A 26,486-nucleotide genomic window follows, 5' to 3' on the forward strand; every position below is an offset into this window, starting at 1 on the left:
TTTGGAATATATACATGCATCCAAAAAACTCTACACCAAGGACTATAGAAGCACAGTGGCGGGTTTGGGAGAAAAACGGCGTTTACCTTAGCAGGGAGAGAAGTGGAGAGAAGCCTCCATCTATCCTCCCACAGCTGTGATGACGCGGACACTGGAATCACAATGGCGAGAGCCGGGAGGACAGTGGCAGGTGCTGAATTCCAGTGTGGAAAGCAAGGAGAAATGGAAGGCCCACGAAAACTGAGTGGAAACAAGGCTAGCCTGAAGACAGACAAGGAGAAAGCCAGGAGGCCATTATTGCGTCCTGGTTGTGAGTCGGTTGTGTACAGCATGCGTGGCACATGCTATACTTCTCAACGGTTCTCTGTGGCCGATTTTACCACCCCTGACTTGCAGAGAAAGAAACAGAGGCAGGCGAGGGGAGACAGACTCGCGGGCTCCTCAGGTAGTAAGAAGGCAGAATAAGGAAGGGTGGGGAGGGAGGGGCCCCTGGTGGCTGCCCAGGCTGGGTCTCTGCCAGGCAGCTGGCCCGAGTCCGCTGGGCCAGGTGACCGAGCGATGTGACGGAGCTCAGCCCATTGTCTGGCTCCCGAGGAGGGGGCTCGGTTCCAGGACTCCCTTTTTCCACTCCACGGCCGTCGTGCCAAACGGCAGGCTGTCAGCCCGCAGCTGCTTCCCCCAGGAGGAATGGGTGTGGGGACCCACGTGCAAGGCCGTGAAGCGTGAGCCCTTTCTCACGCCGACTCCAGCCGTTCCTCTCGCCCCATGGCCCTGTCACCCCAGTGAGAAAGCCATGTTCTTGGTGGCTTCTCGGATCCGTCAGAGGATCAAGTAACGAGGAACCGTGAGGTCACACATCCACCTTGCCTCTTGGGCGCCGGTGCGTGGAGAGGTGCTCCCTGCCTGCCTGCGGGTGATGATCTCACAGTGATGACGTGCTCATACCATTTTGGGATTTGTACTGAAAGCTCATCAATACCAATGACTAGTCCCGTTTCTGTCCTGGGAGCACACAGGGTTCTGTTTCCCTAGAGCTGACATTCCGTTGATGATCTGTCCTTCAGATGGTGTGCGTGGGGGGGGGGGGGGTGCGGGGGGGGATGGGCCGTCGTGGTAGTTGCTAGTTTCGGGCCACGCGCAAATTGGAGGCAGAAAAGCGCAGTTTCGAGCTCTAATTACCCATGTTTTACAAAGGCCGTTCCCGTGGTTAGAATGCCTATTAGACGCACAGTGTAGAAATACATTTCTCCTTTGCTTTTTACCCCCCTTTTCTCACTCGGCTGCTCTTTCCTCTGATCATTTCTCACATTTGTACCAGGGAGAGAAATTGGTGGAAAACTTTAAGAGGACACAGAAAACCTGATGATAAAATCACCCAGGGCAGACACTGGTAGCTCTTTCCATCCCCACTCCCGCGTGACCTAAAATGACGCTGTGATTGAAGGGAAGCTGACAGTCCCAGCAGAGGTGATTAATATCCTCCACGTACCTAAGACAGCTAGCATTTGCCCTAGAATGTCCCAGCCTGGGATTACACTTAGCGGTGCTGAAAACACGGAAGGAAGGTGCTGGTCTCCCTTCTCTTCTGCATGCACGTGGCCTCCCAGCCTGGAGCCCGGGGCTGCCGCAGGTTGTAGAAGCGGAGAGCGTTTCGCTTTGGCTGCTTCTGGACAGGACAATGGCGGTGCCTATAATCAGCTAACCCGGTTCATGCAGCTTCCAGGTCTTTTGTTCTTAAGCTGAGTAAATAATGCTTGGCGTTCCAGCCCTTTATTGAACGTCATTAATAGCATACCTCAAGACCACATTTTTGGCACTGGGTTAAATGAATGTTTTGTTGAACCCTTCGCCTCGGTTAAGGACAGAACTATCTGATGTAATCTCAGTGGCGCTTAAAATAAACTTTGGTGGCTGAGCCCTTATGTGAAAGCTATTCTTATAGGCAGGCCCAGAGCTAAGGATGCCTGGCTTGTTGGTCCTGTGCTAGCTGAGCCCCGGGGTCACATTTGGGAGCCTTCGTCAGGTTTCGTGGACCTTGACTTCTGGCTTACGCTCCGCCTGGTCTGGACAGCAGGCGGATCTCAGCCCAGTGATTTTTGTAGGTTTTTGGGTTAATTCATCAGTCAGGTGAGTTCCTGGGTTGATAAGGCCTCTGGGTCAGGATTGAGCAGAGCCTTAGGAGAAGTCGAATGGCCACTCCATTCCCCCTTTACCCTCTCCATCCAGGTCTTTCCTCCATCCATCCTCCTGTCCATCCGGGACTGCTCAGGCTGCAGGGTGGGGGACATGTCGGGGACCATCTGGGCTCCAAGAAACATCTAGATAGCTTAAGCCAACAGTTTTAGAAAAATTTAGTTCTTGTAATTTAGTTTTCGTTTTTCTTCTTCCCTTCCTTAGGATTGTCTCGTAGCAGAAATGGAGGATAAAGTTCTATCCGTAGTAAGTATACGTTCTCCGAGTTACTGCAAAATTCTCTTTCCCAAAACGGTGAGAATTACAGGAATTAAAGCCAATGCATTGTGGTCCGTTACTTTCAGGATATACTTTGAAACATTGGCTCTCGGGTATGGGTCTATTCACGTAGATGGAAAGGGAAGAATAAAAGTTACTTAACAACAAGACCAACTACTGTGCAAATTCCTGTGCTGAACTTGGATATATTGGGATCGCTCTTCTGCTTTTTGGTTTTTCCCATGAACATCTCATCAGTGTGCAGTTTTACTTAAATTGATGGCTAGCCTGTTAATCAGGGTGAAACTGATCTGCCGATTTCACTTGAGGACGGTTTTGATTAAAACAAACAAAAAAATCTTGGCAAAAGCCTTCTGATGCGGGGGATGTACTGTGGCTGTTTAATGGCATTTCGTAACTATTCATCATCGCTTCCTCCTTTTGACATAAGCTAGCCTGTGCTCTTTTGATAAGGCCTTGCTCCTACTGATGTTGAGGAATTTAGCAATGAAACTGCTATAAATATATTTTCCATAAATAGGGAGGCTAAACAAATTGGAGGAATTAAGAAAGTGTCACTTGTTGGATTCTCCCCCGTGGAAAAAAATCCCTCTGGAATTTCCTGATTGTTTTGGTTGTTTGATTTTGAAAGGTTAGATGGATCTGATTGGGGGGAGTGCCCACATGTGCCGCTGTGATTTCTACACGGAGACCGTGGATCCTCACATTGTCTCCAGAATTCCACCTTGTCAGTGTTTAGCATTCAAAGAATGCGAGCATCACCATCGTCAGAAAAGATCGTGGACCTGAATTTAAAGCACAAAACTATAAAACTCCTGGAAAAGGAACAGGAGAAATTCTAGGTGACCTGAGGTTTGGTGATGAGCTTTAAGGTACAACACCAAAAGCATGAACCGTGAAAGACAAATGGACGAGGTTAGACCTCATTAATATTTAAGACTCTGCTCCATGAAATGCAATAAGAGAAGGAAAAGATAAGTTCCAGACCGGAAAAAATATTTTAAAAACATACATCAGATATAGGAGTTGGATCCAAAATACACAAAGAACCCTCAAAACTCAGTAATAAGAAAACAAACAATGCAGTTAAAAAGTGGGCAAAAGATCTGAGCAGACACCTCATCAAAAAGATATACGGCTGGCAAAGAAGTATCGGGAGAGATATTCGACATTAGGGAACTGTGACTTAAAACAAGACACCGCTGTACCCTGAGTAGAATAACTAAAGCTCAAAACACGACACCACCAAATGCTGGCAAGAATGTGGAGCAACAGGAACCCTCACCCGTTGCTGCTGGGAGTGCCAAAGGCTCCAGCCGCTTTGGAAAACAGCCTGGCAGTTTCTTACAAAATTAAACATACTCTTAACCCTGTGATCTAGCAGTTGCAAGTCTAGGTATTTATCTAAAAGAATGAAACACTTATATCTACAAAAACCTGCACAGAATGTGATAGCCGCTTTGTTCATAATTGCCCAAGCTTGGAAGCAACCAAGATGTCCTGCAGTAGCTGAATGGATAAACAAACGGGGGTCCATCCAGACAATTTATTGCTGAAGAGTATTCGGCAATAAAAAGAAATGGGCTCTCAACCACGAAGAGAGATGGAGAGACCTTAAATGCATGTTACTAGGCGGAAGAAGCCACATGCTGTGTAATTATAACTATTTGACATTCTGGAAATGACAAGACTATGGAGACTGAAAAAATCAGGGATTCGTGACGGGGGAGGGGGAGAGAGATGACAAGGTGGAGCACGGGATGTTTTGGGCAGAGAAACTATTCTGTGTGATACTGTCATGGTGGGTATAGGATACTCTACAGTTGTCAAAACCCATAGACCCGTACAGCACAAAAGAGGACTCCTATCAACTATGGACTTTAGTTCATCATAATCCCTCAATAGTGGTTAATCACCTGCAACAAATGTAACACACTAATGCGAGATGTTAGCAATATCTTGTTATGATTTATACTAGAATAATACAGCTACTGGAAACTGGGTGGAAAAGGAAGTATGGGGGAACTCTGCACTTTCCGTTCAGTTTTTCTGTAAACCGAGAACTGCTTTAAAAAACAAAACTGATGAAAATAAAACGGGTGCAGGTGAAAAGACTTGAACCTTGTCAATATTTGGAATGCAAAGAATGTGAACGATCACTAAAAAGTTACAGAGGGCTGGGAGTCGATGATTCTCAGCCACCCAAAGGGGGTTCCCGCCAGCCGGTGCCGGAGTGGTTGTAAACGAGATAGTATGAAAGCTGCCCTTTGGAGGCAGAGCTGAGCGGGGCACATTCCCACGCAGGGTGATAAACACGGAGTTAGAGTGCACGCGTTCGCGGAGCGGTTGTCGAAATGATTGCCGACCAGAGCTAAAGATTATAGGTGAAGCTGCGTTGCTTTAAAATTCAACTCCAGGTAAACCTGGTTAATGATTGAGCCTTTCCTGACTCTTTGCCTCTCCAACTCTAGGTCAAGGTTTTAAATGGCATCTGCGACAAAACAATCCGCTCCACCACGGACCCCGTCATGAGCCAGTGTGCGTGCCTGGAGGAAGTCCACCTGCCGAACATCAGACCCGGGGAGGGCCTGGTAAGCACGCCGACAGCAGTCACGCCGTCACGGTTAAAGCCTTTCCATGATGCCCCCTTGCTTTCACTATCAATGGAATTCAACTAGACCAGCCGTGGGCAAACTACGGCCCGCGGGCCGGATCCGGCTGTTCTATCTGGTTCTCTTGCTCTCCCCTCCACTCCTTTACTTTGAATTTATATTAGTTCACACAAACACTCCATCCATGCTTTTGTTCCGGCCCTCCGGTCCAGTTTAAGAACCCATTGTGGTCCTTGAGTCAAAAAGTTTGCCCACCCCTGAACTAGACCGTCTTCCATCATGTCGCTAGGAACTTGCCATCTTGACCTGCTTAATAGGTTTTGTGTCTTCAAAGTATAAAATGAGATTTGGCTTTGGGTGGTGGGCACATGGTGCAATATACAGATTTGTAGCATCGAAATCCACACATGTTCAGGTGGATCAATCTCATCCCAATCAATTTAATAAGTAAAATTTTAAAAATGAAATAGAAATGAATAAAGTTTAAAACTGTCCACTCAGACCTTGAAGGAGTTGTCTCCACAGCTTTATTTTTAGGACTTAGCAATGCAAGGACATAGACAGCAGTCACAGAGGAAAGATGGGCTCTGGGTGCAAAGCAGCATGTGCTCTGCCAGTGTCAACACTTAGGACAGAGGAGAGGGAAGGCTGCTTGGAAGGAATGACTCTTAAAAAAACACTCAGAGCCCTAGCCGGTTTGGCTCAGTAGATAGAGCGTCGGCCTGTGAACTGAAAGGTCCCAGGTTCAATTCCGGTCAAGGGCACATGTCTGGGTTGTGGGCTCAATCCCCAGTGGGGGACTTGCAGGAGGCAGCTGATCCATGGTTCTCTCTCATCATGGATATTTCTATCTCTCTCTACCTCTTCCTTCCTCTCTGAAATCAATAAAAATATATTAAAAGAAAAACCACTCAGAAATGCTTCACCAGTCATGTCTGAGCTCTACAACACCAGGCCCCGAGCATACACACAGGCACATGCCTCGCTACCTAGCTCAGCGCCTGGACACCTGGATTGCCCTGTCCCTGGCATGCAGCCCATGCGATTAATATGCTGAAGTTTAAGTGAAGAAGCTGTGAGGCCCATTGGTGAGCTTAGAGGCTTTCAGTCAGGGTTTAACATGAGCCCTCAAATGATTTGACCTCTTTACATGGCGGTTTCCTCATCTGTCAAAAGAGAATAATAATAACAGGGTTGTTGAAAGCATTAAGTCAGATGATGGCTGCTGAGCGCCTGATGCTGGGCACATCATACAGGTGCCGTGGTTGGTGGCTATGGCTACTGTAGCTGCTGTGGAGGGGGAGGGCGAGAGGAGGAGAATGGGGAGGAGCAAGTGAGGAGCAGGTGGAGGAGGGAGAGTGGGAGGAGGAGGGAGAGTGCCTAGCAGCTGTGTGGAGATACCAAGGCAGTCTCTGGTCTCAGACAGAAAACCAAAAGGCAACCCAACACCGATAAGCCCTCATTCTCAGTAAGTAGAGCTATGTATACGGAGACTGCTTGGCTTCAGAGTGAGTGGTGGATTATAACAGACTGGGCAGGGAAGGCTTCTTAGGAGGGAGTTTATAGGTATATGAAACAGAGAAATGGCCTGAGTGGGCAGAAATAGAGTTGCCATTTCAGATGGTTAAGTTATAGCAAGTGCTCTGGGCAGAGGAGTACCCCATGTGGGGAGAAGCTGCGCACTCTGAGGATGAAAGCAACCAGAAGGAGAGGAGTGGGGAGAACCCTGAATGTCATATTTGAGAAGGTTCTCATTGGAGAGGGTGTGGGTGGCTGAGTAGGGCGAGTTCAGGGTCAAAATTATTTCTTGGGAGGCTCTATGCTATTGTGGTATTGATACCAGCGTGAGCCAGTACTCTTTGTCCAATCAACTTTATGCTCTCTTTCCCCATCTTATAAAAGCTCAGGAGCCCAACTGGTGTGGCTCAGTGGTTGAGCATCAACCTACGAACCAGAAGGTCACGGTTCGATTCCTGGTCAGAGCACATGCCCGGGTTGCAGGCTCGATCCCCAGTCGGGGGCATGCAGCCAACCAGTGATTCTCTGTCATCATTGATGTTTCTGTCTCTCTCCCTCTCCCTTACTCTCTGAAATCAATATAATCAATAGAAGTACGTTTTTTTAAAGGTTTAATGAACATTTTTATAACTGACATGTCAAACTGCAGAAATGTGTCCTCGATGACGTGGCAAATCCATTTCTGAGTGTGCCTAGCAGGCCCGTTAGGAAGGAGAGTATGTATCTTAAAATCGAAGGGTACCTGCTTCTAGTTTACTTCCTCTGTAGTGTTAGTAACCATCTTCGTTCATAATCCTGGTCTGGGTTGTTAGTGGCGTGGGTAAGTCCCCTGCCATGACTGCTGATCTCAAATGTAACTGACTATATTGTGTCGCCGGACAAAGAGGTGGTCAGGAGAGAACAGTCCTCGTTTGAAAGGCCTCATTCATGCTGCGGGGCTGAGAAGATTCCTTCCAAGTCCCCAGAGTTATGGCAAATTTCGGGGTGCCTGGGACACAAGCGACCGCATCAAAGAGATGCCGCTTCTGATTGCTTTCACGGGTGTTTCGGTTGGCGTAGCTGTCCTTCACGGCCCTCAGGGTCGTGTTTCACAATGTTTCAGGAGGCTTAACAATGAGTATTGTTCTGCAGGGACTGCCTTTAATGTTTGATAAGTTCAAGTCCCACTTGTGGCTGTATTTCTGAATGTTAATATATTTTTGACTCACTCTAGGGCATGTACATCAAATCGACCTACGATGGACTGCACATGATCACTGGAACCACGGAGAACGTAAGTGCCTATCCGTTAAGTGTAAGAGCTATTGGATGTTTAAACCAATTAGGCACAGAGACCCACGCTTTTCATTCGAATGTGTGCCTGCTGTTTCGTTATCTGTAGTGAGGGTGTGGGTGCTGTGTTGCTTATTTCTGTTGCTAGTACACGCTGCTTATCACCAGCTGCTGTCAATTTATTATTTAAATTGCCCTTTATTGCTCTTGTTCATGTACCTTGCCCAGTTTTTACCCCCACCCCCTTGTGTTAAGTATTCCTTTTGCACTCTGGAAGTGTTCATGCATGAATACAAAAACAATGTCCTCTTTGCTGTTGAGAACCACTCAACAGAATTGGTAAGCATATGTGTAAAAGATGGTGTGTTTTTTTGGTTCAATGGAATTTATGTGTCATCAAAGCAACTATTTTGGGATGTTTGCATGACAGATTCTTTTTATAGAGTTGTATCTATACTAATAAAAGGGTAATATGCTAATTAGACTGGATGTCCTTTCGGACAAAGCCATGGTGGCAGGGACAAGGCAGAGGCAGTTAGGGGTGATCAGGCTGACAGGCAGAGGTGGTTAGGGGCTATCAGGCAGGCAAGCAGAGATGGTTAGGGGCGATCAGGCAGGCAGGCAGAGGCAATTAGGGGCAATCAGGCTGGCAGGAAGAGGTGGTTAGGGGCGATCAGGCAGGCAGGCAGAGATGGTTAGGGGTGATCAGGAAGGCAGGCAGTTGAGCGGTTAAGAGCCAGTGGTCCTGGATTGTGAGAGGGATGTCTGACTGCCGGTTTAGGCCGGATCCCTCTAGGTCCCAGATTGGAGAGGGTGGGGGCCAGGCTGAATTTCATGCACCAGGCCTCTAGTTTCATAATATTTGGCTTGATAATGAAATTTAGGTCAACCCCCTCCCCCCCCCCCCATCCTTTGAATAGGAAGAGCAAGGCTATTTCTACTACAAGAGACTTTGTACACTGTCATCTTTCTTTTGGAAATTCTGCTACATGAATGGTATTTTTTTATAGCCCTTCAAACATTTTGTGAGAAGTAGAGTTAAGTGAATGCTTTTTTTTTTTTTTTTTTGGCAACCTATAATATGGCTAGCTTTTAAATGACATTGATATGAAACTTAGAGTGTTTGACTAGCTTCCAGGATCTGTGTAAAGGAAGCCCATGTCTGTGGAATTAATCTACCATTTAATCAACTAAGACAAGAGGAAATGATTTCTTAAAATAGAAGTTTGGTACCGACTTTCTAATCTGGTGGAAATATGTGTTGAATTTTGAGCTTCAGCTGCTAGGTCTTTTGATAACAAAATGGCATGAACTTTGATGAGAGTTTGTGACACACAGTTGATTTTTGTGGTAAGAAAACGACATTGCTTAAGGCAGTCAATGAATTATAGATAAATTGTGTGGTTCTGGCAGATGGAAAAGTAGAAGATGGTAGTATCTTTAAGCATTCTCTGTTGAGCTACACTGAGAACACACTGAGAACCACTGGGAGGTTTTTTTTTTAAATTGAATGAGAGACATGGGAAGGGAAAAGAGAGAGAGAGGAGAGAGAGAGAGAGAGAGAGAGAGAGAGAGAGAGAGAGAGAGAGAGAGAGAGAGGGAGGTGCATTGATTTGTTATTCCACCTATTTATACATTCATTGGTTGACTCTTGTATGTGCCCTGATCAGGAATCTAACCTGAAACATTGGCATATTGGAACGACACCCCCAGGGGTCCTCAAACTTTTTAAACAGGGGGCCAGTTCACTGTCCCTCAGACCGTTGGAGGGCCGGACTATAGTTTTAAAAAAAAACAACTATGAACAAATTCCTATGTGCACTGCGGGCCCGGGACGAGTCGGCTGCTAAGCAGGACAGGCAGCGGCACCCGGCGGGCCGGATAAATGTCCTTGGCGGGCTGCATGTGGCCCACGGGCCATAGTTTGAGGACCCCTGCTAGCTGGCCAGGGCATCACTAAGAATTTTTATAACACCTCACCTGATAGGCAATAACAGTGCTGCTTTTAGGCTGGGGAGGGTGCAAAAAAATGCATCAAGATTATACAGTTCATCTCTTATCTTTATTGGCATTTTGTATATTTCAGCTGCACCATGACAAGAATATATTCATGTACCGCTCAGTGCATTGTTTTAGGGTTGGATGGATTTAGAAGGATGGTGAATGTTATTTCAGTTTTTTGAGGTGAAGTTTTGCACTGGCGATCTGGCGATCGAATTAACAACCAGACCTGTGTGGTTCCAAATTCTTTCTGGTCTTGAAGCCATTTCAATCTTAGATATATGTATAGAACACACTATAATATTTTTTCAGAAGGCACACAGATTTTTTTTTTTTTGTCTTCAAAATGCACCTGCCTTTTGTTTTAAGGATGAGAGTTGAATGAGAGACTAAATAAATTGCTTTTGAAGCAAAGGAAATGTCAAATGTCATGATACATTTCCTAGAATTCCTACCAGACTCCTAAGAATGGGTGAGTGATTCAGGGTAGTTGATCCTAGTGAGAGATGGTACCCAAGTCATCGAGAGAGAGGTGGTTTCCATCCAGTTAAAGGTAAAAAAAAAATGAACACTTGTCTTCTCCTATTTGGTAATCCATTTGAGAATGTCATTCATTCTTTCAGACATTCAGCCGCATTCGCCGAGTTCCTGGAATGTGCTGAGCACTTGCTAAGACTCGTAGATGAGGGTGGGAGGTTAGGTAAGAGTCCGCTGCTCATGGGCTTACTCTGGATATTGCACCGTTCATGCTGGATGAAAATGCCAGCCACGGGACAGCTTTCCAGCTCTCTCACTTAACTCTCTATGACTTCAGAGTCAGAATGTCTTCATGGAAGCCTGTGGTGGGTGGTAGTGGACAGAAATCAGCCACTGCATTGCCAAGCCCATGGTTTCCGTAGCCCTCTCTCTTGGACTCCAGGCCGAAGCAATGCCAGGGGCCATCTCAGTCCTCCGGTCCTTTTTTTGGAGGTTATCTGAGAAGCCACAATAATTTTTCCAAGGTCAGACTAAACAGTATCTAGTGATTCTCTATCAGGCTTCTTTTTTGATGTTGGTCAAAACCTTTACAGGAGTCTTGACATACTCCTGTCCCCCCTGACCCCCAAGATGAGGTGGGCATTAGATTAGCTTCTGAAGAATGGATGCATTCTTCCTCAGGTCATCACCCTTCTGCCGCAAACCAGAACAAGCATCGTTTTTCAGTAGCCTGCTTCCTGGTGAAGAGAGGCAAGGGCTGTTGCCCTGGGGAGACTTTGGGTATCGGGCTCTCTCTTTACCCGTGTTCTGCCAAGCACAGCTCTTAATCACTTGGTAGGTCACTTGAGAAATGAATGCATGAAGATCCTTAGCAAGGGGAGTCAGTTCAGGACATCGGCTTGTTTTGTAAGATTGCACATCTGTAAACAGGGACTCCCTGGCCTCGAGACCATCTCTGAGAATGTGACGCTTACCTTAAAGGCATCCCTAGCCCAGGAAGATGAACTGGAAAAGTTGGTCTGTCGCTGTGGGTTAAGCACCTGACACACAGGGCAAGAAGGAGCAGTGACACGTGCATTTATTTTTAAGTGCCTCAGGAGAGAGACTGGAGTCAGGCCAACTCTCTCTGCTCGCCCCGATGCTCGTCTCTCAGGTGAGGCGCTGCTGGTTGTTATGGCAGCACGGTACGTGTTTTTTACAAACAGCAGGCACACCCGTGCTTTGTGCTGGACCTAGATAAATCAAAGGGAGAGTTTCCTCCTTTTCATGCTGCTTTGGCTGATTTCTTGTTGAGCCTGTCACAACAGTTGAGTGAGAAAATTAAGCAAGTGTGTCTTGAGCTTAGATGAGAACCCTCATCCCCCGCCATGTTCAGAGGTGCTATTTTTTTTTTTTTTTTTTTTTTTTTTTTTAGGAGAGTTGTCAATTGTTGGAGATTCAGCCAGTTACATAAGTTACCAAATAAAATACTCTGGCCTAGGCGACATTTGACTATCATTTGAAATCAAAGGCTTATCTTTTCCTTCTCTTTTGCTCATATAATATATCTTTTTAAAATATATATATATTTTAAATTGATTGGAGAGGGAGGAAGGGAGAGGGAGAAAGAGTAGAGACATTAATGATGAGAGAGAATTATTGATCAGCTGCCTCCTGCATGCTCCTTTGCCTCCGACATGCTCCTTTCTGGGGATCAAGCCCGCCACTCCTAGGCATCGGCCCAGACCAGGAATCGAACCGAGACCTCTTGGTTCATGGGTTGATGCTTAACCACTGAGTCACACCAGCCAGGCCATATAATATATTTTAATTATAAACGATTCTAGTTCAATTAAATGAGCAAAAATACTGTGGCCAAAATATTTTACAAGTAGATTAATCAGTATATCTATATGCACACACATGTGAATATATCTATATTTGCACATTTTTAATAAAGTATGATTTGGCAAAACAAAGTCTGGAAGTTGGGTTTTGACACCTGAAATGTGTTTATTTTGAATTCAACCTGAAAATGAAAAGAGTTTGAACTTGTTGTCTCTAACAAATTTTTCTCTTTTCACCGTCTTTCCATGTTAATACCAGTGTGATAACCTGTAAAACAAGGTTGAGTAACAATAAGGTTTAGCTTTAACAATCACTTAACAGGAGGTGGGATGACACAGTGATGGTCTTCACATGTTACACAGTGGGTCAGCTTTCACAAGATTGACTTTGCTAAGAGTAAAGGTAAGGTGTCTTTTAGATGAACCACTGGCTTTTGTCGGCTCATCATGTCGCCAGTGTGCCCCACTCTCTGGTAGGTGACGTGACCCCCGCTGTTGTAACTGGCAGACTGTCTGTTATAACAGGTCCCTGATAAAAGATAACACAAGTACTCGTTCGCCAGGTGCAGCAGGCGATGTAGTCGCAGGGAACGCACGTTCACTGTGTAATATTTCTTGAGAAAATTGTATTTCCATTGCTCATTGTCTACAGAAGAAAGAAGGAGGAAGAAGTAAAGGCAAAAAGAAATAGAAAGTTTAAAAAATAAGACGAGTCTCTCTCTCTGTTTCTAATAGTCTCCTGCAGACAGATCCCAGAAGATTCATGCTGGCGATGAAGTCATTCAGGTTAATCGGCAAACTGTGGTGAGTTTCTCATTGTGAATTAAGACTTAATATTCCCCTTTAGAACTTCTAACTAAATCCAAAGCCATTGTGCTTGAATTTTTAAAATTTTCACTTTATATCCCATATTCCATAATTTTAAGTAGTGCCAAGAAGAACTTATTTGTATCAGCCTATTGGTATCTATTTGCTCACCAGTGTGTCTCTCTCCTTGAGACATACTCATAGATTTTATTTATTTATTTATTTTTGCCTAATTCATGAGTGAGTCCCCTGTCTTCATCTTTTCTTTGCAGGTGGGATGGCAGCTGAAAAACCTGGTGAAGAAGTTGAGGGAGAATCCCACAGGAGTCGTGTTGCTGCTTAAGAAGCGCCCCACGGGTTCCTTCAACTTCACCCCCGCGCCCCTGAAAAACCTGAGGTGGAAGCCACCTCTCGTGCAGGTACCTGGTCCCTCCCCGCTGGCGGGGATAAACCTTCCCCAGTGGCAGGGCCTGGACCGTGTGAAGGGTCTGAGTTGTCCCCAGTAAGCAAGATGAAAATTGGGAGGAGATTGGTGTCAGGAGTCTGAGCATGCATAATTCTCCTGTAACCCTACTATCAGGGGTCCTCAGACTTTTTAAACGGGGCCAGTTCACTGTTTCTCAGACCGTTGGAGGGCCGGACTATAGTTTTTTAAAAAAAACTATGAACGAATTCCTATGCGCACTGCGGGCCCGGGACAAGTCGGCTGCTAAGCAGGACAGGCAGTGGCACCCGGCGGGCCGGATACATGTCCTCGGTGGGCCGCATGTGGCCCGTGGGCCGTAGTTTGAGGACCCCTGCCTTATAGGAAAATACACAGTCTAGATTTGCACCAAACAGGGTAGTAACCACTCGCCACGTGTGGCTATTCAGAGACAATTAACAGTCGGGTTCCTCAGTCTCACTCGCCACATTTCAGATGTTTGGGAGCCCCCTGTGGCTGGGGGCTGCCGTCGCTGCACCAAGTGCATTCTCGTCCCTCTCTCACTTTCAGTGCACACTGACATAAGGTTTCCAGTTTCAAGGCTAACTTTAGAGAGACCACGTGGGGCTGAGTCGGGGGGCGGTGGGAGGGACGGTGGGAATAATCCACAGGGTGCGAGCAGTCATCCATGGTTTAGATGTTGTTTAGAATTGCCAGTCTTGGGTGATAATAAGAACCAAACAGACTTTTAGTGAGTTTTATTATTTACGTCAGTCCTTAGCATTTGTTTGCGAAACCATGGATGAAAAGCAGTGCATTTGAATACGCTTTGCCCTTTTCTAAGATTAGGATCGCAATTTGTATGTAACTGATTTTTTGGCAAACCTTCAACTGGAAGGAACGGCAGTAATCTCAAGCCATCCATTTGGGTACTTGGTGATGCACAGAGCACTGGGAGAGCATTTACTGTGTTCCTGTGTGTGTGTGGGGGGCGGGGTGTTAAATAACAGGACGTGGAGAGTGGAGCAAGGAGGGGCATGGAATTGAAATCCCTCCTTAAGTAATAAGTGAACATATCAGCCACACCCCTGATGCTTCTGTGTGCATTGCTCAGTCCAAGGTGTAACATCTTTCAATTTTGGGGGGGATTCTCAGAAAGTCGTAGTTGACATCTCAGAGGTCTTCCTTCGTCATCAGCAGATGATGGGGTGACTGCCAGCTGCTTGGTACCCAGAACAGAAGTTGGGCTCTGAAGAAGGGGAGATAGGGGTGGGCCGGGTGGGTAAGGCACCCTTCCCGTGGAGATGGGAGCACTTTGGAGCCTGGAATGCCAGGTGGGGTTTGGCAGATGGGCGGGCATGTCCCAGAGGAGACAAACACTATTCTTGAGGCACACCCACAAATGCCATGGGGGAAGGGTGTGTCTTACGCAAGGTTTCCTAGAGCAGAACGTGTGACAGATGCTTGTGAAACTGATTTCTGAGGACATGTGCTTCAGGTGAGGGAGGAAGGCAGCCAGATAAGGAGCAGGAAGCCAGCAAGGTGGTGTCTCAGGTGCAGCCTAGCCTCGGCCTGTTATACACGTGTAACCACAGAGCCACAGGCTCCTGTAACTGTGCTCAGGAGGGGAGCCACCAGCCGAGGGCTATTCTCCAGAGAAGGGGACAGCTTTTAGCAGCCGACTCATGGCAGCTGGGCCCGCTGGCTGCAACGGCCTGTGGGTATATGGGCACCATAGCCCTCCTGCAGGAGTATGTGATGAGACATGCCCCCCACCCCTGCCAGGTATTGTGAGAGACGGGGGTGGGGTTGAGGGAAGACCACATTCACATAACTTTTATTACAGTACTAGAGGCCCGGTGCATGAAATTCGTGCACGAGTAGGGTCCCTAAGGCCTGGACAGCGATCAGGGCCGATCGGGGCCTTCTGGTTGCCGGCCGGGGCCTTCATTCCGCGCAGTCCCCTGGTGGTCAGCGCACATCATAGCAAGCCATCGAACTCCTGGTCTCCTGGTCGAACTCCCGAGGGGACACTTTGCATATTAGGTTTATATATATATAGATTATTATTAATCTATTACTGTGCCTAATTTATAAATTAAACTTTTCATAGGTATGCATGTATAGGAACAAGCATAGTATACACAGGGTTCAGTAACTGTCCGAGGTTTCAGACATCCACCAGGGGTCCTGGAATATACCCTCCTGCATAGACAGGATGGCACCCAGATTGTCCAAGTTTGAAGCTCACACTCCCAGTCAATGATAACATAGTTAGCGATTTGTATTCACTCACTCGTCCAATCCTCACTGCCTCCCTGTGCAGGAGGTGCTGTCAGTATGGCTGTTTCAGAGGAGGAAACTGAGGCACGGGAGTTTACATTATTCGCTCAGAGCTAGGATTTTACCCCAGGCACCCAGTTTCCGACCTTGGTGCTCACTAAGCATCTAGTCTTTCGGGACTCGCAGTTAATGGTGAGGGTCTCAGAGAAAAATACAAGCTGAATGTTGCCAACAGCTGTCAGCACCCACCGACCTTGTGGCCTAGTTATCCGGGATGGGGAGTGGGGAAGGTGGCGCTGGCTTTGGGGAGGGGAGACGCGCGCCAAGAGCAGTCCCGGAGGTAACCTCCACCCTTTGCACCTGCTCCTGTTTCAGACCTCGCCACCGCCCACCACGTCGCAGTCCCCCGAGAGCACCATGGACGCCTCGCTGAAGAAGGAGAAGCCGGCCATCCTGGACCTGTACATCCCTCCGCCGCCAGCCGTGCCCTACTCTCCCAGGCAGGTCCCTTCCGTGCGTGGGGTGCGCATGCCACCTGTGCGTGCAGAGTCTAAGGGGAGGGGGTGTGAAGATCACGAGGAGAAGAAACTGACGAATTCCATGTGACAGGGCTCAGTCTTAAAGTTGCAGCTCAAGAGTGCGACCCTAGGAGTGGGGGCTAGGAGATGGGGCTGTGGGGATGGGGGTGGATGAAGGTGGTTCACAGGTGCAGACTTCCTGTTATAAGATAAATAAGTCCTACCCTGGCTGGGTGGCTCAGTCAGTTGGAGCCCTTGTCCAAAAGGTGGTGGGTTTAGTTTCCCATCAAGGGCACATACCTAGTGTGCAGGTTTGATCTCTCGTTAGGGCAGGTATGGGAGGCAATCAACTGATTGATGTTTCTCTTTCACATTGATGTTTCTCTCTGTCTCCCTCCCTCTCCTCCTCCCTCCTTCCCTTTCTCCCTCCCTTTCTCTAAAAGCCATAAATACATATCCTCTTTTTAAAAAAAGATAAATAAGGCCTGGAGCTGTAATATACAGGATGGTGACTAATTTCCAATAATGTCGTCTTGTATATGCAAGTGCTGAGAGAGTAGGTCTTAAAATTTCTCATTACAAGAAAAGCATGGGTAATTATGTGAGGTAAAGGATGTTATTTAAACTTATCAAATGCGGTGATCATTTCTCTCTCTCTCTCTCTCTCTCTCTCTCCCCCCACCCCCCCTGAAATCATCATGTTCTACACCTTAAACTAATACAATGTTATGTCAGTTATATTTTGATAGAACTTGGGGGGCTGTGATTCTTCAGGGGGAAGTGTAGGGGCAGACCCAGGTTTCAGGGACCCTGTCACTTTGCAATTTGGTGGGGAAGGGGCTCCTCACAGAAGTGTGTGTTCTTGGGAATGCACTGTTTTGGCTCCTCCCTGGATGTTGGAAGAGGGTGTTTGGGGTTCCCTGAAGCTGGAGTTTCATGAACTACATGGTAAATTCATCTCTGGGGAGAGGAAGGTAATAGATATTTCTGGGACATTAACTAAAGTCACAGCGTTATTTTGCTGAGAGGTGTGTCCTTCATAGCACTTAAAAATATGGATGTAGGTGTGGATGAACTATATTTGCACACACCTGTGTGTATGTGTGTGTCTATTATAAATTCTTAAAGGTCATTGCTTTATAATGGCTATCTTAAATGTTATATAATGAGGATGGTCATACTCGATATTATATAGGGGGTGATTTAGGTATAAAATACAGGCTTGTTTATATCAACTTACACATTTGCATATGTTGGTAAAACTAGAGAACCTGGCCCATGCATCCAGGATACATTTACTTAGTGTCAGGCCTGGGCTGCCATTTGCACAAAACAGATGTAGTTCCTGCCCCCCGAGAACTGCCAATGTCTCCGTCAGCTGTTCAAGAATAAGTTGAGAAATAGGCAATTACGCTATAATATCTCATAAGACAAAGTTGGGGTTGAACTTAGAGGGATGTTTTACTTTATATTAGAGTTTTTCACTTGTTTGTTTTGTTGCAAGCTGAACTATTTGCTTCCACTGTATTTCTTCCTGGCACGAAGAAGAATTACTGTCGTTTTCCTCTTCTTTGAGTCTTGGTTTGCCCCGAACGTCTTAGAGCGTGCAGAGCAGTCACTGTAGGGTATCAGGGCTTTCTGCTTGGTAGATAGGACTCTTCCTTGTCGTCAGAGCCTGGAGTCATATGGCCATGGGACCCTAAGTGTGTGTAAAGCAACAGGTAGTTGCCTTTGCATATGCAAAACACAGGAGTTTCACTGATGGTCAGTGTGTGTGCTGTTGAAACTGTAGGAAGGACACCCCCCCCCGCTCCTCTAACTCCCAACCCTGAATGTTCTTGCCTGGGTCTCAGTGACGGGTCCCAGGGCAGCGGTAAGGCAGAGGGTGATGTATATAGTGAGCAGGTAGAGGAGCTAGGGCTTTTAATCTACTTGGTGAGGCACATATGCATGCGTGCCCCCCCCCCCCCCCACACACACACATGTCATTAATGAAGGATATTGTCTGAGGCATGAAGAATGCAAATGGTTACAGAGAAGGAGTGGTGAATCATGGAAGCTTTGTGAATGGGGAAGTTCTAGTCCAGGTTGCAAAGTGTGGAAGGAGACAGATTCATGGGGGAAGGGGCGCATGGGCAGCTGGCTCACTGGGGACACCACCCTGGCGAGACTGATCTTCGGACGGTTTTGGACTCAGTTGATTCTGTATTTTGTCTCGTAACTTTTTACAAGGGTCACCTAGTGGAATTCACTAAATGCAAAACATGTAACCAGCTGGTAACTTGGACCCATTAAAATTAATTTCAGCTTTTAGTATAAGCTGACATTTAGAAAGAATGGAGCTGCAATTCGAAGATCCAGCGCTTGCCAGTTTCTGTACTTGGTTCAGAAAATAGACACTCCCCATTGGGGACTGTAAAGGGCCCTTTGTGGTTTTTGACATAATTTTCAAATCTAACAGCTCCATTGCACATCAAGTGTCTTTTTTCTGGATCTTGGCCAAGACACTCCGCTGGGCCTGAGAGAAATGGCTCCACAGGTCCCACCTGAACCCGAGATTCCTGCACCCACCTAAGTAGGTGACCGAGTGGTAGGACAGATGTTCACGGAAGCCAGAGCCCTCTTTTCAAAGGTACATGTGTGCCATTGGATCACATAGGAAAGACATGCATTTTCCCTTATTTTAAATCATAGATCATGGTATTTGCCTTTATTTCATAGGACCTCTATGTATTTGAGAAACAACTGGGATCGAAAAAGCCGTGCTTTTCCCCCAGGGGGAAGGTGATGGCACTTCCTTTGTGCACCTGCAGGGGAGGGGCTTTGTAAGCTATGGCCTGACTGCCCACTGCCTTCCAGGAACGAGAACGGGAGTTTCCTTTACGGAGGACTCAGCAAGTGCCACCGGCTGGCGCCTGGCCCCAAGGGCTCGGAGTCCCCGAATTCCTTCTTGGACCAGGAGAGCAGAAGACGGAGGTTCACCATTGCCGACTCCGATCAGCTGCCCGGGTATTCGGTTGAAACCAACATTCTGCCCACCAAAATGAGGCAGAAAACGCCGTCCTACGGTACGGGTCTGAGTGTTTGTTTTGTGCTGCTCTCCTCCTCCCCACCCCCGTCCTTATGTGGGACCGCTGGCTGGATTCGGCAGGCCCGGAGGGTAATCTGAGGAAAACATAAACCTCAATGAAATTCCAAGTATGAGACCTTCGTTCCTTCCTCTAAAGCGCAGCCTTGTTGAGTCATGGCTCCGCCTGGCATCAAAGCCCGGTGGGTGAGATCACGTTCCAGTTTTAAACTTCAGAGCCTGGGTTTTAGCTTCTGAGTGGCTCTGCTCGGTGCACCCACAGACTCCAGTTCAGCACGCCCCTGTCCCGATGGCTCGCTGCGGAAATGCGATGCTTTCAAATATTTCCCTTATTTAAAATACGTTACTGCTTCTGCTTACGTGAGTGTGATCCTGCAGGGGTGGCGGTCTAGATTACAAATAAAGGGGATGATTCTCTGAGCCACCCAGTCACCCACTGTCACCTTGCTCCCTCCCACCCCCCAGGCAAGCCCCGGCCTTTGTCCATGCCTGCGGATGGGAGCTGGATGGGGATCGTGGACCCTTTCGCCAGACCGCGCGGTCATGGGAAGAAAGGTAAGTTGAAGCAAATCACATCAAATCAGGAATCAGAAGACCCAGGCCCAGATCTCAGTCCTATTCCTAAATGTGCTGGGATAACGGGATAGAGGACTTCCAGGGGTCCTCAAACTACGGCCCGCGGGCCACATGCGGCCCGCCGAGGACATGTATCCGGCCCGCCAGGTGCCGCTGCCTGTCCTGCTTAGCAGCTGACTTGTCCCGGGCCCGCAGTGTGCATAGGAATTTGTTCGTAGTTTTTTTTTAAACTATAGTCCGGCCCTCCAACGGTCTGAGGGACAGTGAACTGGCCCCTGTTTAAAAAGTCTGAGGACCCCTGAATAGCCTTTCTGAGCCCCATCTTCTTATCTATGAAATCAGGAATGCTGAAGACCTCAGACCCTACGTATTTCTAGAATGGCAGAATTATGCAGTCCTATTAGTGATTGTACATCTCCTCATTAGCAGTGTGCGCTTTGAAAAGGCTGTAGACATTAATGGTCCGGTTTCTAAACAAGTAGAAATAAATTATTCATTATGCAATCTCATCCTAAATTTTATGACTATGATTATTGGAGTCTGTTTGGTTTTTTTTTGGATTATTTCCCCCCTCCCCGCAAATCCTTCTTGTGTTAGAGAGTACTTACAGTTAGAAAATAAATTGTGTTTAGTCCTCCCTGTAATTAGTTACTGATTGTTGCACTAGTCTTGAGAAAAAGGTTTATAAATATTCTTATTTTTTGCCAGTTATATTTGATTATATCAGCACTGGCAGGGCATTCTAACATCGCTTTTGCAGTGCTAAAACAAAGCAGGTGGCAGGTTCAGGTCCACAGGCTTTAGATGGCGAAGGGAAGGAGAAAAACATTCTGAAAGCCCAACTTTCAAAGTAATCACCCCCTGACGTCTCCCCGGGACTTGGTAAAGCTTATCACCCAAGTACCCGTATCCCCTGGATTATGCTAATGTGCAAAGGCATAATCCTTTCGTGAGGTCCAGGACACCTCTAGTTGACAGTGAAAGTCTGTGGAGCAGTCAGCAGGTGGCAGGCTGTCCTTTGTGTAGATTTTAAAGTGTCAACATCTTTCTTGCCTTTGAAGCTCAGATTTAGCCTTTTATTGCCTTCACATCCTGAGAGATGGGGTGAGAGGCAGGGTGGGGAGTGTGAAATCGGTAAGTGGAAACCTACCTGTCCCCCTGTCCCCACTCCATGTTTCTTGTATGATCCTGTTAGAATGAAAGGTAAAGAGAACAGCTTTATTTTTATTTATTTTTATTTTATTTTATTTTTTTAATATATTTTATTGATTTTTTACAGAGAGGAAGAGAGAGGGATAGAAAGTTAGAAACATCGATGAGAGAGAGACATCGATCAGCTGCCTCCTGCAAGCCCCCTACTGGGGATGTGCCCGCAACCCAGGTACATGCCCTTGACCGGAATCGAACCTGGGACCCTTCAGTCCGCAGGCCCACGCTCTATCCACTGAGCCAAACCGGGTAGGGCGAGAACAGCTTTATTGAGATGGAACTCACATGTACCACAACGCTCCCCCTGTGGCAGGGAACATCGGAGTGCTCCTTGGTATAGTCCTAGCCTTGTGTGTCTGTCACCATCTCTGATCCCAGCACCTTTATCCTCTGGAAAAGAAGCCCCAGGCCTCTGGGCAGCCACGCCTTGTTCCTTCCCCCCTCAGCCCCTGGCAACCACTCATCTACTTTCTGTCTCTGCATTTGCTTATTCTGGACGTTTCATATCAAGCGACTCATGCGCTATGTGGCTTTTTGACAATGGGCACTTTTTAAAAGTAACTTCCGCCCTTTGATGACAAAAGCAAGTCAAGTACCGGAAGAACATCTCAAAGGTGCGAGAGAGTAAAACTCAGCTGCAATCTGCTTCCCCAACCTAGAAGCAATCAGGGTGAAGGTGTTGTGTCTCTTCCAGTTGTTTTCATAGATACAATTATACACTTCGGAAAAGCGTGCAAGGTGGAAGGAAGAGTTGTTCACTAATACTATGTGAGCTGAATATTATCTAGAACATTTTTAATAGCTGCATTAGTATTCCATCTTATGGCTATAACACTTAATGTATTTAGTATTTGTTGGACATTTAGGTTATTTCTGTTTTTATTCACTCCCCACCCCCATCGTAAATAATGCTTCAGTAAGCATCCTTGTACGTAGATCTTTGCATGTTTTTAGAGGTGGAATTTTATGGTCAAAAGAATGCCAAAGTGGCCTGCGTTGTAGGTTTCTATTCAGTTGCATAATCACCCATCACCAATCCCAGGGGGTCTACTGGCATCTAGGGTGGGATCAGTCTTTCTTGCTGGGAAATGTCCCGAGTAGCAGAGCATGAAAATTTTTTGGAACCCCTCCATGGATGGTGAACAGTGCCCGCCCTTCATTTAGGTAAAAGAAAAACAACAAAACATTCCAACCTGTAAAGAGTTTTTGTGAGTTTATTTGAGCCAAACTGTCGACAATTGCCAGGAAGCAGTATCTCAACGAATTGGAGAATGGCGGGTTTTTCCTCTATTTTTATACATTGCAAGCAAAGAAGGGACGTAGGTGGGTTACATGAAATCCATTGGTGATAGACTAGAGAGGCGGCAGAAAGCAAAGCGGGGGCGTAGAGGGGGAGGAAGGGGAAGGGGTCTCTGGGATTGGATAAAAAGTAAAATAATAGACTTATACTTAGGTGGGTGCAGGAACAATTAACATGATAATGAAGGAATTTGTGGTATCTGTCCTGGCGCCCAGCACATTAGGTTGTGCCCCAAGGGGTCCAGAAAAAGGGAAGTTACAAGTTACCCAGACATTTCAAGGATATGCTATTATAGATGCAAAAAGACAGATAGGCTCAGTTCAGGTAAAGGTTGATCTTGTTAGTGAAGATATTGGCCTAGGACGTAACTACCCACCATAACTGCGTTTAGTTAAAGTTTAATTTCAGACCATCCTTTGTGGTGACTTTAGGTCTCTGAGTTTGCAAGACCGCCATGCAGGCCTCCCCTGAGCCTGTCAGGTCAGCATGGGGTCCCTTCAGTCCACACAACCAAAGGCACCCCTGCCTTTCTGAATGCTCCTTAGGGGCGCTCCAGCATAGGAGCCCTGTTCTAAAAGCATGTGCTGTGTGCTGCAAGCATCGTGGAAGGACGATGGGGAAGGAGCATGGAGTTGGCAGCTTTCTGTCTTGGTTTCAAGTGAAGTTATGAAAACCCTTACTTACCCTGGTAACGGAACGCGGGCTCTCTGTCTCTGCTCTGCCCACCTGTCACCTCTCAGGTGGGAAAGCGGCCCACACTAGGATGGCCCTCGACCATTTCTGCTTTCCACACCCCCAGGGGGTGGGCCTGGCCGTCAGCGAGGCCTCCTAGCCCATCCCTGGGGGAGGGCAGGCTGTGGTACCCGCCATCCAAGGGCCTCAGAAGGTTGAGCGGGCTGTGGGCCCACTTAGGCGGCGCACGGTCATTTTAATAGACTTGCGGTCTTTGTCTGACAACAGGTGAGGATGCCCTCTGCCGGTATTTCAGTAACGAGCGGATCCCTCCGATCATCGAAGAAAGCGCCTCTCCCCCGTACCGGTTCTCCAGGCCCCACGCGGAGCGGCAGCTGGTGCGAGGCGCAGACTACATCCGAGGCAGCAGGTGCTACCTGGGCGCGGATCTCCATAGCAGCGCCACCATCCCGTTCCAGGAGGAAGGGACCAAGAAGAAAGCCGCCTCGTCGGGGGCCAAGGCCTCGGCCCCGGAGCCGTCCCTGCTGGTCAGCTGGCTCACGCGCCTGAAACTGTTGACTCACTGAGCCTGGCCCCCGGGGATGCCCCCCCGACCCCCCCACCCCTGCTCACAAGTGCCTTCCTTCCTAGCGGGCCACCGTTCTGACTTTCACGCACAGTATTATGTAGACACCTTTTGCAAATGGTTTTGTGTTTTTTGTGTTTGGAAACTTGTGTGCCGCCCTTCTCGGATGGTGGAAGCAAGTGGGTGGGAGCAGATCCAGGGGCCCCGGTGCCGCTGGCGGAGGCGGGAGGAGGAGACCGGGAGAGTTGGCTTTTCTGGCCTCATTCGAGCCGGAACACGGAGACACTCTACACAGCCCAGCCCGCAGCCTCTGCCGGGGTTGGGGCGAATGGGAGGCCCTGGGGCATTGTTGGTTTTGGGGGACGGGATACAGTTGGTGGCCATTGTCGCACAGATGTATTGGTTCGTGGTCCAACTTCTTCGCCTGAGAAAGCCAGTGGGGAGAACACTTTGGTAGGGTCACGGCTTTGACTTTGACATCACATGACCCGCAAGTGTCTGCCGCAGAGCAGAGGTGTGCGTGCCGCCGGGTCCCACCCGGTTCATCTCCTTCTCATCACGGTCTCAGTTCAGGGCGATGAACACAGGAGCACACCGAGGGCGGGCTGGCCACGCACAAAGCCCTTTCTGGCCCCGACGGCGTCCCCGTTACGTGTTCCTGTCTTGGAGGGAAGAGAAGCTATAAGATTTGCTGACAGCCAAAGTATCCTCGAGGAAAACGAAGCAGCAGGACTGAAGTTTGTGGAAGAGACGTCAGCTCGCAGTGCGGTCTGGTCAGTGTCTGTCTTCGGAGGAGAACGGCCCGTTCTTCGGGCGGCCACGCTTTGCCGATTAGAAAAACCTTGGCAGGTCTCACGGTCACAAATTTTCAAGTAGCATCAGGTATTTTGGAAAAGTGTGTCTGGGTATTAACTCTTGTTTAAACGGAATGTATGATATTTTGTTAGAACGGAAAAGTACTATCTTGTTAATTTAAGCGTTTTAAATACAGTTGTATATTTTTCCTACTCTTAGTCACGTGGAGTTGGAGTATTTCTGTTTTGCGCCATACACAACGCTAACAAAACAAGTGAGTTTGAGGTCGTTTCCGATTTACAAGTGGCTGTTGCGACCATGGATGCTCCTGTTAAAAAAGAAAATGAACTCTCCCAAGAATTTGGGATTGTCTGGCTTAGAAATGGGGCTGTTGAGGAAGCGTGTGTAAAGTCACATGACATTTGGGGAATGTTCTGAGGTATTTGTAGGCAGAGCTGGTATCCCCCGTCAGAAATCCACCCCCCACCATATCCCTAAATAATTCATTTTGCCGAACTTCCTAAAACTCAGTGACTTGGAGATGCCCTGGAGTTAGTAAACATCTTCCCTTTAAAATGGTCTTGGTGGGTGAGGGAAGAACAGCCCTCACCTATTGGAGTGATTGGATTGAAATGGGTGGCCCTGCCAGCCTCAGGGAGCTGCAGAGAGAATGCCCTGTTCCCTGGGGGATGGGAGGAGTTTGGCACACCAGGGCCAGAAGAGGCTGGGGGTGTGATTCACCGGCAGGCGGCTTCTCGGCACACTGTGAGGGCCAAGCGTGGGGGCGGCCGTCTGTTCCTGGGCCCGGTGACCAGGAGGGAGCTGTGGGAAAGCCTTGTCCATTTCACTGTGAGTGTGAGCTGGCGTCGTGCCCAGAAAGCGGGGTGGCAACACTTCCGCTCGCTCCCTGGGCGTCCGGGCGGACTCTCAGCTCTGCAGTTCAGCTCAGTAATGAGTAAAACAGCTTGGGGGTCTTTGCTGGAGATGTGCTCCTTTTCTGTAGAGAAAATGCCACTTGTGATCTCTTGACTGTTCCTAAAATGAACTTGCAGCAGTCAGTCTGAACTATAGGCAGTGCCCACCTTAAATTTCGGACTGTCCCCTGGAGGCCCAAGGGTAGGCCAGGGAAGTTTCTGGGTTCTCTACCTTCAGGCAGCCTCCGCAGATTCATTTTTATTTTCACTTGGGGTTTTCTCCTGAATTGTATTTAAGAGATAGATGGCTGCTTTAAAAAAGTTTGTATGTGCCTCTACTGTGGAGATACATAAGCAATAGTTTAATACTAATTTCTTAGAAATGAATGGAAACTGCTAACCTCAATAGTAACGGCGTTTATGGTGGACAGGTGTTAACATGAAGATGCAGAGTGACCCTTTTTGACATGATACTTTAAAATAGTGATATTTTAAAATACTATCAAACCAAATTCAACACATGCCTCTTCTTATAATAAATATTTTATAATATCACCACAATCGTTAAATAAAAACCAAAGACGATAAGACCTGTCTTTGCCCATAAAAGCATCACCCCATTTAATATTCTGAAATGAAATGAACAGGCACTTTAACTGGCCTCTATACACACACATCCATTTAATGTCCTAACTTAAATATAAACGTAGGAAACATTTATAATGAGACAGTCATTTTAATATGTAAATGCTCCAACGCAATTATGTTACAAGGGGCAGTGAAATCATGAAACAAGGGGCATGCTTGGGTCTATATGTAAAATCCCCAGGGACGTGGCGTCTGTAGACGCTGACCAGTACAGGCCTGCTGTGCTGGCAGCTCAATACCAGGAACAGATTGATGTCAGCAACGATTTTCTAAGATGTGGCCAGTTCTTGCTAAAGCTCTAGACAAAACAGAAGTCTGCAGTAGGGACACCCACAGAGTGCTTCCTGGCGGCTGGTCTGAATCCTCACGGCTTTCTCAGGTGGGTGCCACCCGCTTCCCCCTTTTACCGGCCAGGAGTTATCCGAGGGCACCTAGCCGATAAACAGGGAGCTGGCATGAACTCTGAAGCAATCTGGTGCTGGTCCTTG

The 26,486-nt window shown here is 47.5% G+C and overlaps 1 protein-coding gene across 2 annotated transcripts in view; it reads left to right on the top strand.

Annotated features, from left to right (window-relative positions):
* The window catches only part of CNKSR3 (CNKSR family member 3), a 78,014-nt gene extending 53,360 nt beyond the window's left edge, over positions 1-24,654 (top strand). For both annotated transcript variants that reach the window (XM_080666986.1, XM_080666987.1), the window contains exons 5-13: positions 2,398-2,439; positions 4,944-5,063; positions 7,816-7,875; positions 12,914-12,982; positions 13,258-13,404; positions 16,068-16,192; positions 19,070-19,278; positions 19,764-19,853; positions 23,344-24,654. In XM_080666986.1, the coding sequence (XP_080523112.1) occupies positions 2,398-2,439; positions 4,944-5,063; positions 7,816-7,875; positions 12,914-12,982; positions 13,258-13,404; positions 16,068-16,192; positions 19,070-19,278; positions 19,764-19,853; positions 23,344-23,642 (1,161 nt within the window). In that variant the 3' untranslated portion in view covers positions 23,643-24,654. The remainder of the gene's footprint in view (positions 1-2,397; positions 2,440-4,943; positions 5,064-7,815; positions 7,876-12,913; positions 12,983-13,257; positions 13,405-16,067; positions 16,193-19,069; positions 19,279-19,763; positions 19,854-23,343) is intronic.
* Positions 24,655-26,486: the final 1,832 nt, after the last annotated feature.

The sequence above is a fragment of the Plecotus auritus genome (genome assembly GCF_963455305.1).
Source record: "Plecotus auritus genome assembly, chromosome: 4".
Classification (NCBI taxonomy): domain Eukaryota; kingdom Metazoa; phylum Chordata; class Mammalia; order Chiroptera; family Vespertilionidae; genus Plecotus; species Plecotus auritus.